Below are 13,320 nucleotides of genomic sequence, written 5' to 3' on the forward strand. Positions count from 1 at the left end.
TAATCTACAACAGTTTGTGTTCATTGAAGAGTAAGAATGATTCATAAATACATATGAACAGTCTCTCAAACACTACGAGCGTACCGTGCCTGAGCTCAAGTGATACAACTCTAACCCAACCAGGCCAGGGCTGGCCAAGTGAACCGCACCTGAGCCAGATTCAGAGCACGCCCACTTCTCAAAAGATCCGGGAAACAGGCCTAGGCATGGTTTGGATGGCATAGTATGAGACATAGTTGTTGTTTGATTTATTTATTTTTTTGATGATTCCTAATATGACTATGGAGTACACAAGACGTTTCACTTTTATAGTTTTGAATGGGGAAAACTGTAATGTTTAACATGGTGAAAAAAGCCCCACCTTCTAGTAAATGAGCTAATCAGCGATCGCTATAGGCTGATGAATCTCCAAGGGAGGGGATCAAACCAGCCTGGAGTTTCTGCAGATTTTGTGTGATTAGAACGCTTAAAAACTAAAGTAAAGAATTAGTTGTTTAATTATATTGGTGATTCCTTATATAAACTTAATAAATCATAAGCTTGGCAAGCAATTTTAGAGAATTTGATGTTTTTTCCATTCAGACAGAATGCCAGAGCATACTGCCCGAGAGGTGTTACAAAGACGCCGCCGATTGAAATGACTTGCCTTAAGGGACTTTATGTGAATGTTAAGGAAACATTTTTACAACCTGAAATTGTTAGCTGGGTACATGCAGTCCAGTATTTAGTATCACTTTATGAAAATAAATAAATAAATAAATACACACCCTGATAATATCTCTGCTTTTACAAAAATCGCATTTATGTAGTTTCAAGAGTTCACACTTAGATACTGTTTGACAACTTGTTAGCAAGTTAGCAGGTTTGGCATGCTGTCCCGGGAGAGAACCCTGAGTTTGGAGATAGTGGAGCCCAGGGCTCCCGCCAGGTACATAGAGCATGTGAGGGGAGTACGAGATCGGGTGTTCTCGAGAGCTCCCCTCGGCAAAAGAGGAAAGGAGGAGAAGGGGTGGATGGGGGGTTTCTTCGGGTAAATGATGATAAGGGAGTAGTTCTTAGCTAGGTTACTTATAGTGGGTTTGGATTGATCTGATTGGCTAGCTAATGAGTGTAGATGAGTTGCCAGCTGCAGTCAATCATATCACGTGCTCCTCTCGAAATTAGTTTGTGAAACTTCATTTATACGGAGAAAATAATTATAGCTTTTGCTTTCAAAAACTGCATACATTTTCAACAGTGTGCTCTTTCAGTCCTCAAAAACACCATTTTTGTGCAAATAAAATGCATGAAATGATGTAGAGATTGTTAATAGAGAAATTTCCTCTAATTTGACAGAGAGCATGAATGGTTCAAACAGGATCTTCCTGGCTACCTGTTCCCTGAGGACCCCTCATATGATGCCACAGTAGTGGATGAGGAGGCCGTGCGTGAGGTGTGTGAGAAGTTTGAATGCACTGAAGCTGAAGTACTGAGCAGCCTGTACAGCGGAGACCCTCAAGACCAGCTGGCGGTGGCGTATCACCTCATCATCGACAACCGGCGGATCATGAACCAGGCCAGCGAGTTTTACCTGGCTTCTAGTCCCCCGACCAGCTCCTTCATGGAGGAGGGCATGCCTCTGCCACCTGGAGTCAAACCTCACCCTGAACGCATGCCGCCGCTGCTGGCCGACAGCCCTAAAGCACGTTGCCCCCTGGATGCCCTTAATACCACTAGACCCAAACCGCTGGCCGTCAAGAAGGCAAAGTGGCACCTGGGCATCCGGAGCCAGAGCAAACCCTACGACATCATGGCAGAGGTTTACAGAGCCATGAAACAGCTGGAGTACGAGTGGAAAGTGAGTTGCTCAAGCACAATTTTGCATGTTTGTGGCAGGACACTAAAAGCGAAGACACTGTTTTTTAAGCAGCTGTCAATTTTGAGATTCACCTTTTTTTGTCTAATGATTCAAAAAGATTCAAAATTCACAAAATTCAAAAGTGTTTTTTTTTGTCGCACTTAAAGAGCCCCTATTATTCATTAAAAACGATCATATTTGGGTTTTAAGGGTCTCCGACAACAGGCTGATTTGCATGCAAGGTCAAAAAACACTTTCATTGTCTTAAAATGTGCATTTATTTTTACCTAATTACCCAGCGACTCCCATATGAATCGTTCAGAGATTAATTTGTTCCCAAACCCCTCGTTAGCTTGACGCTAATCTGCACTGATTGGACTAATGACTGCCTGTTGCGATTGGTCGACAGCGTTCAGCGCGAGACAGAGTAAAATGCCCAGCCGGTAACCAGTGACCTTGGGGTGTGGGTATTTTGAAAACCACACTTTTTTTATGCTGTTTGTCCACACGAAGGCTGAATATTGGGTAACTGAAACTGAAACTTTCTGGTCAAGGTGAAGATTTTCAAAAACTCCAGGGGCCTCATGTACGAAGACTTGCGTGGAAATCTTACTAAAACATTGCGTACGCACAAAGCTGTAAATGTGCGTACGCAGAAAAAATTTCAGATGTATGAAACACTGCGTACGCCGAATCTCACGCATATTCTTTTGTACATCCGAATGAACGTGAAACTGAGCGCAACATGCACGAGCGCAAAACCCCTCCCTGCCTCCTCCCCCGTATGAATATGCTAATGACTATGCTAATGGAAAAACCCAACGAAAAAGCAAAGGCAAAATCAAACAAAAAGAGAAACTTTGAACAGAATGTGAATTGGAGGTGCTGCTTTCGGAGGTAGAACGGAGAAAAGCGGTGTTATTTGCAAGTTTGTTCTCCGGAATTAACAACAAAAGAAAAAAATAGAGTGGGAGAGTTTAGCTGATACGGTTAACACAGTTGGGTCTGAACATCGCACTGAGTGCATTTAAAAAAGAAATAGTGTGGTTTATATCTGTAAAATGTTGCAGTACCCTCAGCAGTCGCAGTGGCGCACCTCATAAGAAGCATATGATCATGTACTGACACGTTCGAGCACAAACTCGGTTCGAATCCAGTGTCTGATGAATTCTTTCTTCTTTTTTTTCCCGCTACATATCAGATTTTGCCCACTATTTATCACGAGAAAGACAAGTAGGAATCATTAATAAGTTTGTGCATCATATTTAATTTGCACATTTATTGAATGGAAATGTTTCTGATTCACGCATGCAAATTTATCTTCAGATAGTGTCTTTATAGCAATGTGCGTGCAGTAGATAGCTCAGATTACATTGGGAAAACAGGCGACCGCTGCAAATTGTGCTTTAATGTTTAGCTGCTCAACTGTATGGTATGGAAATCTTACATACCTACTATATGAACCCGTCTCATACAGCTGCCATTGCAAGGATCAGACACTTTGTAGAGAAGAATTTAACACAACTGCCTCTAGGAGTCGCCAATGGAAATAAAACAGACACGCACAAAAAATGTGCGTACGCCTGCCAGAAAGCTGCCGTGAACCTGCGCACATTCCCACGTTCAGTTCATTGTTAGTAAATCCAAACGTGAGCGATTCTGAGCGTGAAACCTGGCGTACGCAAAGTTTTTGTGCGTACGCAGCGTTGATACATGAGGCCCCAGGTACGATGTGGTCCTGTGGACACTACAACTGGAGGATTCGCCTTATGATGTCAGCTATTTCCTTTAATATTTTGTCTTCTGGGGAAAGTCTTATTTGTTTTATTTTGGCTAGAATAAAAGCAGGTTTAAATATTTTGAAACCTTTTACTTAAGACCAATATTATTAGCCCCCTTAACCAATATATATTTTTGATTGTCTGCAGAAGAAACTACTGTTATAAAATAACTTGCCTAATTACCCTAATTAAGCCTTTGAATCACACATTAATCTGAATGCTTGTATTTTGAAAAATATCTAGTAAAATAGTATGTGCTGTCATCACAGCAGAGATAAAATATGAAATATTAAACAAGAATTTTGAACCCAACTATATCCAGAATTTTCTGGGGTTTTTTTGTATTAGAAATGTATGGCAATGTATATGCTATATATTTAATGAAATAATAACGCTAAAGAAAAATTGTTCTAAAAAAAGTGGTGAAAATTATAAATTGTATTATTTTTACCCTGTTCATCTGCATTGTGTTGCCTTGCTTATTAAGAAAACCATGTGTCGATGTGTGTGATTTAGGTGGTGAATCCGTATCACCTAAGAGTGCGCCGGAAGAATCCTGTCACAGGGAATTTCGTGAAAATGAGTCTGCAGCTCTACCAGGTGGACAATCGCAGCTACCTGCTCGACTTTAAGAGCATTGACGGTAAGGAATACTCAATACCTGGCAGCTAGCTCTCTGCAACTCTCCTCTCCACCCAGGCCCGGATTGGCTAATCGGGTGGACCGGGAGAATTCCCGGTGGGCCGGTCTGTTTTTTTGGCCGCGAGGGCCGGTGTTCCTAGCTCCAGAATCTGTTGCTCTAAGCAGTCACACTTTTTAAAAATAATTTATTTATTTACTTGACCACAGCCTTCTTATTCATTATTTTACCGCAGCTCTGCTCTTTTTATCTATTTTCTCGTAGCCTTGTTAGCAAAATGCAGCCTGCAGGTTAATGATGATATAACTAGATAAGTCACTATTTACTGTACAGCTGTTGTGGTACAGTGGTAAGGACGTTAGGGTATGACGCCACCAATACGGGTTCGGACCTCGTCTGAATGACAATTTTTTTTTTTTTCATTTTTATTGTTAAGACATAAAATACTGTAAGGGTTGTTGAACATTTGAAGTTCTAAAACAGCTGTTTTATCAAAAAAAGACATGATAGTGTAATTAGAAACTGAATTGGAAATGACCTTATTTTATTATAGTCAGTGGTGAACTGAAGTGGGCCGGTCTAAGGCTTGAAACTCCAGGGCTGAAAAAGAGTCCCACTCCGGCCCTGTCTCCACCAATCAGCTGGTGTGTGGTGTGCGGTCTGGCACCAAAATGTGGTGTGCGGTCTGGCACTTTTCTGAGTGCCCAGAAAGCGCTTTATAAATGTAAGGGATTATTATTATCGGTCTGTCAGTATTTACAGACTTTTTTATGTGAGTTAAACCTAACAATATGATGATCTTCTTGCTGAAGTAGGAAAGCAACTTCAAAGAACTGCAAAAAGCGTGGTTGGAATTAATCCTCTAGACCTTAGTTTGAATACACAGTTTCTGGTTCTGTTCAATCCCGAGTTATCCCCCTATTCCCTTTTTCTTTCGAACAGTTTGGAATACTTTGAAATTTCAAGCACTGGTGAATCATCGACAATGAAGGATTTTGAAAGGTTAAAGTTCTCGTTCTCACATTTGATGTAATTTGTTTCCAAAGATTTTCTTAACACAGTTCAGTTTTAGCAATCTTCAGACTGTTGTTTTCCCTTATTAGTTCACTACAAAAACTATACATATACATATACATATAAAGCACATATACATATAAAGCACAAAGCCAAATGTACCTCCCAAGCTACAGTTACATGACAACAATGTAGCCACAATATAGTTTTACCCCTTTTATTTGAAAGTTTCACGTTTCCACGCTTTTAAAACAATCTGTTTACATATTCGTGAAAATCAGAAACATTGCATATGCCAGACCAGTTTTTGTCACTGTCACCATAGTAAATGTTACCAGTAGGGAAGCGACAACATGCCGTTGGCGGCTCAGCGCTGGTTTGTATGTAGAATTTTCCATGTGTGCTAGATGCATCTTCACTGTTGGTTGTAATTTCCACACTTTGCTGATGAATCATTAGCAAACACTTGAGCAACACCAACACTACCACATAATCCACCATTTGTGTGGGTTTGTTTGTGCTTGTTTTTGATCTACACCTCTGTAACTCTGCACAAATGATGTCATCATTTTCAAAGAGTCTTGTTTTTTTGTTTACACAGAATATGAGTTTTGAACTGTAGGCCTATATAAACTCCAAACAGTGATTTTTGATCACCTTAATATGACCAAAGTCATAACTGAACTAAACAGAAATGTAATTAAGACATGTGGAGTATGCAGAAATTAGTGACTATTGAAGTAAACACTGCAATCAAACTATTACCGTCATGTAAGACTTTGCCATATTTTCCGACAAGATCCACACACGCGGCTGTCAGTAAAGGACCGCACACACACACACACACACACACTTACACATCGCGAAATGCTGAAGTTTTTTTTTTTCATTCCATTTGGCGTGTGTTATTAAATTCCATCACACTCTCACCTTACTCTTTATTTGCGTCTAATACCCCAGTTGTATCTGAAAACAGCGGTTGGGTTGAGTTGCGCGCGACGTACCTGTTGAGCAGTGGGGTGAGTTGCGTGCTGAAGAGCGGTGGGGTTGAGTTGCGCCCGACGTACCTAAAGAGCTGGAAGGGATGCGGTGGAGACTATTTAAGGACCGGGCAGAAGACGCGCGATTTTGACAAAGGTGCACATATCCATTATTACGTGCGTTATATAATAATATTTGTTACTTTTTGTAAAAAAATGTAATGAAAGTTACTTGTTATTTTAATTGATTCGCTTTTTAAAAAATTAACTGCTGCATTAAAATGTATGTAGTCACTTTTAATACCGCACGCAATAAAAATTTGCTTCCTGCAGAAACCAAGATGGAAGATATTCTAATTATTTAGTTTTATATTAACTCATCGAAGAAAGGGAAAAGGGGATTGTCTCAATGGACAGTGATTTTACTCAATTAAAAGTACAAAAGTAGCAAATATATTGCTTTTATTAATCTGTATTTACTAACATATGTTCATTCTGAAAACGTAGCCCTATATAGATTTCTAGAGGTCGCGAATTATGTATCCAGAAGTAGGTATGGCTGCATTTCATCTTTAAATCGAACGCTATGGGTGGGTATGACGCCGTTCCTTTTCTTTTTACCAGCTGACTGCTTACCTCCGCAGGGAGACGCAGAGTGGAATTGAAAATGATAGTCAGTCATCCAGTCAGTCGACAGCGACCTCTGGTGGATTAGGTGAGAACAGCAGGCACAAATGGCAATTGTGAAATAAATTTGCAGTCTGAAAAAGCGTACACAGTGGCCTCTGGTGGATTTGCGAAACATAACTGCAAAAAAGTATCTTTGGGACGTATTTGGCGATCTCCAGAAGTGTATATAGCAGGACGTTTTTAGAATGAGCTTGGATTGGTATATACGGCATATGCAGCTCTGGAACAGGAAGTTCTCGGAAGATAACATCCAAAATTCTTATTTTTTGATGTGTCTTCAAAGGTAAATGAAGGTGTAGGTTATATATGTGGTTGTTAATTGCATATCTAATTAATAGCTCATCTATTTAAAAATAAAAAACCCTGAAAGTTCTGAAAGAGATCAAGCTTCAGCCAGATAGGAAAAAGTAACACAAAAGTAAATCAAAAGTAACATAACACATTACTTTCCATGAAACGTTACAAAAAATGCAACTAGTTACTTTTTTAAGGAGTAACATGATATTGTAATGCGTTATTTTCAAATGTAACATTCCCCAACACTATACAACTCTTTTATTTTCTTCTCCTGTCTTTTCAGATGATATAATGGAGCACAAGTCAGGCTCGTCGACACCGCAGCGCTCCGGCTCTACAGCGGGTCTACTTCGTCCGCGGCTCAGCATCGACTCAGCGTCCGTGGTGGCGATGGAGATGCCACAGCTCAGCAGTTCTCTGCCCGGCTCTCTGACCGGAAGCACACCCCTACTGACCCCACGCCAGGGCAGCCACACTATGGACTTCTTCGAGATGTGTGCCAGCCTCATCACCACACTGGCCCGCTGAGATCCGCTCACACACCTCCATCACTGATGCTCTTTACCTCTTATGAAGCAGGCAGAAGGTGAAGGGTCGAATTTTGAAGAGATTTCGAGGTTGATTTATTTCAGGCCTATAGTAGCAGATTTACCCTCAGAAAGGTTTTGGACACATGCAAATAAATGAAAGTCATTGTGTTAATTAACCACTTGTGCTATTACTAGCATCAGCAAACAAGCAATCTTTTTGTGAGTTTGTTTCATTATATAATGCGAATCGGAATTGTCATTTGAATTAATGACAATGCACTTTTGGATTTTTATTGTAGTAATTACAAAATGTATTTATCGGCTATATTATTAGTAGTTTTAAAAGTAACTGTATTATTATTGTAATAAATATATTTAATAATAATAAGAATAAGAATAAGAAGAAGAATACAATTTAAAAATAATAAATACTTGTACTATTATTTAATTATAATATTAATAATAATAATTATAATAATAATAATAATAATAATAATACAATTATGTATTATTATTATTATTATTGTTGTTGTTGTTGTTGTTGTTGATAGGATGTTTAATAACAATATTATTATATAATACTTTTATGTTTGCAACAACAATATTATTATTATTATTATTATTATTATTATTAATACTAATAATATTTATTATTATTATTATTATTATTATTATTAGTGTTGTTATTACCAACAATTATTTAACAAAAATGTTATTGGTTATTACAATCATCACTATATTACTTATTTGTTTGCAACAACACTACTATTAATAATTATTATATTATTAGTAGTAGTATTAATATTTAAATATAACTATTTTCTTTTTTATATATACAACCATAATTTAACAGATTTTGGTTAAACCATCATTTTAACCAAGTTTAATATATATTATTTTTTTATTTGGTTTTATTATTTATTTTATGTAATGCAATGACATTCATTTAGTCCAAAACTTTTTTAGGGTTACCTTTAGTTTAGTTTCTCGTCATCACCCACCTTCCTAAAAACTCAAAAAAAGAACATACTTTTGATTTTATATACACGTTTCTTTTGATAATATGTATTATGCAGTATATTTATATTCTCACATCAATCACTTGATTTGTATAGTTTAGTTTCTTAGTTCTATTGCAAAGGCATACCAAAATATGTTTATACATACAGAGCAAAGATCACTTTTATTATATCAGATAGTTTTTCTTACTTTACGAAAATATCTATATGCGTTATTTAAGAGTTAATTTATAGTGTGAAGATCTTGTGGTTTGGTTTGCAGTAAATCCCTGATGATACACACCATCTTCATCCGGATCAGATGTAAAGTGTGTGTTTCTGAGGCCTTGCTAATATCACAGCTGCTTTAGTTTAGACAGACAGATATGCTGGACGAGGACAGCCAGAGCCTAAATGTTGTGCCTTGATATGGTGAAAATGCAGATAGAGACGGATGAGGCACAGAATGTGCCAGTCATTTTGTTGATATGAGTAGACCTTTAATTAGGCGGCCTTAAAATATTCTCCATGGTTGAGATTATTACAGACATACACGGCCTGGCAGACATTATTAAAGAAATTTCTCTGAACAACACATTCAGCTTAGTAATAGTAATCTAATTTTAATTGGTAACAACAACTTTATATATATATATATATATATATATATATATATATATATATATATATATATATATATATATATATATATATATATATATACATTCTAAGTCAATCTCTCTATTTGTATTTTGTAGTAGTAGTAATACTACAAGTAGTAATAGTAATACTATATATATATATATATATATATATATATATATATATATATATATATATATATATATATATATATATATATAGAGAGAGAGAGAGAGAGAGAGAGAGAGAGAGAGAGAGAGAGAGAGAGATAGAGAGAGTTGAAGACAAAATTATTGATAGCAATTAAAATTAGATTACTATTACTATGGTATAAATACAGCACTACAAAATACAAATAGAGAGATTGACTTAGAATGTCAATTTTCTGTAATGATTTGTTCAGTTGTAGTTTGAAACTTACACTACGAAAACGCTGTTTTTCTTCCCTAAAGTTTTATTTTGTGATCTCTGTCGCCATCTTGTGGCGGAACGTCAACTGTCTGCTCTGCTCAGTATGACATGCTTACTCCCCATTTACACTAGGCTTAAACACTTGCAATTCACTTTGAATGGATGACGTCAGGTGTTGCCGAACTGCATTGTGGATCTGTCTGCACCACTTCAGAGTAGTTGCTCGCTGCAAAAATTGGGACTTGCTCAATTTTTCAAGCGCCAATGGAAGTGTCAGCCAATTAGATCGCTGTATGCAAATACACCAGCTCAGACAGTGGCCTATTGCTGTCTAATTTCATTGGCTGACGCAGCTATGACGATCGCGTCAGCCCCAACTTCAGACACAACGTCTTTCAAGCGTTGATGCTGAAACCCCGTGTGAATGGTGCGTAATGGCCCCCACTGCACTAAATCCGAAATTACTAATCTTTAAAATAGGCTTTATAAATCTTTATAAATAAACTGCATAGTTGCAATCTAAACAACTACATTCTTAGTCTAAAGCTTCAAAAGTTAGTTATGTTGTCCAACAGCTGCAGTACTTTAGTCCTCTACACAAACTGTAGTCCTCTGCTTGCCACTCGTTTTGGTGGAGTAATACACAAGGGTAAAGAGGCTATATGAGTCCTGATATTACTTTAATATCTCATGGCTATACAGAGTGAAGTAATATATAAATGTGAATACTGTGAAAAAATCCTCCTGCTCTGTTAAACAGAAATGTGAAAAATATATATATTTTAAAAATTCATTTAATCTTCAACTATATAGTTTTTTTCGTCCGTTTGGTATAATAGTAAAACTATTATCTACAGGAAAAATAGATTATACAATTGTATTTGATTTATGCTTTAAAAATACATTTCATGTAATACATACATTTCATATATTCTGATTATTATTATTTGAACACTCAAATAATATACATTTTTCAAGAGTTCAGTTAGATATAGTTTGACAACTGTAAGCAAGTTTGGCATGCTGTCCCGGGAGAGAACCCTGAGCTCGGAGAAAGTTGAGCCCAGGGCTCCTGCCAGGTCCATAGAGCATGTGAGGGGAGTACGAGATCAGGTGGTTCTCGAGAACTCCCCTTTCTTGTAAAAGATAAAAGGAGGAGAAGGGGGGTGGATGGGGGGGTTCTTCGGAAAACGAAGATAAGGAAGTAATATCTAGCTAGGCTACTTATAGTGAGTTAGGATAGATCTGATTGGCTAACTAATGAGTGTAAATAGGTGGCCAGCTGCAGTCAATTATATCACGTGCTCCTCTCGAAATTAGTTTAAAAACGTCACTTAATCAACTGAATGCATTTAAATATGACATATTTGAATACAAAAATATTCAAAATTCAAACATTTATCAGCTTTTACACTTTAAACATATTAAATGCATGGTAAAAATCTATAGATACATACACAGTTTTCTACATCACGTACATTTTAATATGCAATATTTAAATACATAGTATTACACGTTTCATTGTGCGTTCAAATATATACCAGCTGTTGAAATGTATTAAATGTATGTATCAAAAATATACTCATACAATTGGACTGCAATAATCCAGGCTCATTCTGAAAACGTACCGCTATATACATTTCTGGAGAGCGCCAAATACGTCCTACGAGATACGTTTTTTTTTTGCAGTTTTGTTTTCGCAAATCCACCAGAGGCTGCTGTGTACATTTTTTGATATCCCAAATTTCTCTAGCTGTTGAATCGCTGACTGAATCGCTGACTGACCGATCGACTGACCCACCCTCCTCCTTCGTTAAACCCAACTAATGGTGTTTTCAATAGCTCCGATTGACACGCCCACCCACTCCACTAAACCCAACCAACATTTTTCAAAAGCAACCCAGAAAAACAAAAGCCCTCGCGGCAGCCTGATTTTAACCAAGTTTTCAGATTTTACCTCATTCTCACCCTGCTATTTACTTTTGTTTTTGTCTTACCTGCTTTCTGGAAATGTTCTTCACCAGACTCAAACCCCGTCTTCGTGGTCGACTTCTCTCTGCGTCTCAAGTCCGCCGACTTACATGGCGAGCTACTGAACAAACTGGTAATAGCAGGAATGCTGTTCATAGGGAGGTAAGCAGTCAGCTGGCAAGCGCAAAGTACCGGCCTGTAGCATTCATTAAAAAGATGAAATGCAGCCAAATGTATTTTTATATATAAATGTATATAGGGCTACGTTTTCAGAATGAGCCTATGTTGAATTAAAATCATCTATCGAAAGGATTCAAATATATGAAATGGGTGCATTAAACGTACACATGTGCATTTACTTACTAAGTAAACAGTTTTAAATATATTGGATGATTTATGGAACATGTACTTCATTTTTAAACATGATTAAATAGGGAATAATTAAATATGGATGGTGTGTATCTGAAGAGAACCCAAACCGAGAGCATTTAACCCTTCTCCCATCGATTGCCTTAAATCAGGGGTGTCCAGACTCGGTCCTGGAGGGCTGGTGTCCTGCAAAGTTTAGTTTCAACCCTAATTAGACGCACCTGGGCTAGCTAATCAAGCTCTTACTAGGCTTTCTAGAAAGAAACATCCCTGCAGGTGTATTGAGACATGTTGAAGCTAAAATCTGCAGGACACCATACCTGCGTCCGAAATTGCCTACTACTCAGTAGGTACTGCATTTGAATTTAAACGTACAACTCGGCCGTTAGAAAAGTACGTTTATACAGTATAAATGTTAAAAGTGTGAATGGAATTCAGACGTACAACATCTGCCATTTTGTCATGGTCACATTACCTACCTGCGTCATTTGCGTCACTTTACTCCTATTCATGAATTCTCTTGCGGGGCATCATGGGATAGCACAGCGTGCATGGAATGCGCAATTCAGAATTTCGCCGGAAGTAGTAAGTCATCTGGGTACTTCTCGCATACTGATTTTCGAATTCTGTGAATTCGGACATACTACTCGGCTCGCATACTGGTTTTAGCGTACTATATAGTATGGAAGAATGCGGTTTCGAACGCAGCCCAGCCCTTCACGACCGAGTTTGGACACCCTTGCCTTAAATAGACGAACATAATTGCTTCTAACCGAATATGCTTAATATATTTGTTTATGCGTGTGGTTGTTTGTATGGAATAGATCCGCTGTATTTATTAGTTACACATATTTATTCTGTATTTAAGCTCACCTCTGAAGTGTTACTCGTGAAAAAACGTCAGAAGATGGCGGATTTCAGTGGGAATTCAGGATGGTTGTTTGTGTTTGTGCCAACACACGTCTGAATAGACAATCCTGTACAACAAACACTTGCGATTTGTGAAAATGAATTATATATCAAGCAATCAATCAATCAAGGCAGCCAAAAAAGAAGAAAATTCAGTTTGATCAACAAATCTGTATCATTTAATCATCCATTTTGTTGGTTTTGAACTAAAAGCAAAGCAAGAGTTCTTAGTCGTTTTCATATTCATAAAC

General features: G+C 37.6%; 1 protein-coding gene across 5 annotated transcripts in view; it reads left to right on the forward strand.

Moving 5' to 3' along the window:
• prkaa2 (protein kinase, AMP-activated, alpha 2 catalytic subunit) overlaps positions 1–13,320 on the forward strand; it is a 52,995-nt gene that overhangs the window by 29,121 nt on the left and 10,554 nt on the right. Inside the window, exons 7-10 of one of the 5 annotated variants that reach the window (XR_012396362.1) lie at positions 1,336–1,837; positions 4,135–4,261; positions 7,523–7,825; positions 13,029–13,203. Coding sequence is in view for 1 of the 5 variants with exons in the window: in XM_695739.10 (XP_700831.4) it covers positions 1,336–1,837; positions 4,135–4,261; positions 7,523–7,767 (874 nt within the window). In the remaining 4 variants the exon portion in view is untranslated. Of the gene's footprint in view, positions 1–1,335; positions 2,417–3,562; positions 4,031–4,134; positions 4,262–7,522; positions 8,111–8,709; positions 8,785–13,028; positions 13,204–13,320 lie in introns of those variants that run through there. The other 4 variants (XR_012396361.1, XR_012396363.1, XM_695739.10 and 1 more) reach the window with 4 other exon arrangements.

This window comes from Danio rerio, chromosome 20 (genome assembly GCF_049306965.1).
Source record: "Danio rerio strain Tuebingen ecotype United States chromosome 20, GRCz12tu, whole genome shotgun sequence".
NCBI classification, from domain to species: domain Eukaryota; kingdom Metazoa; phylum Chordata; class Actinopteri; order Cypriniformes; family Danionidae; genus Danio; species Danio rerio.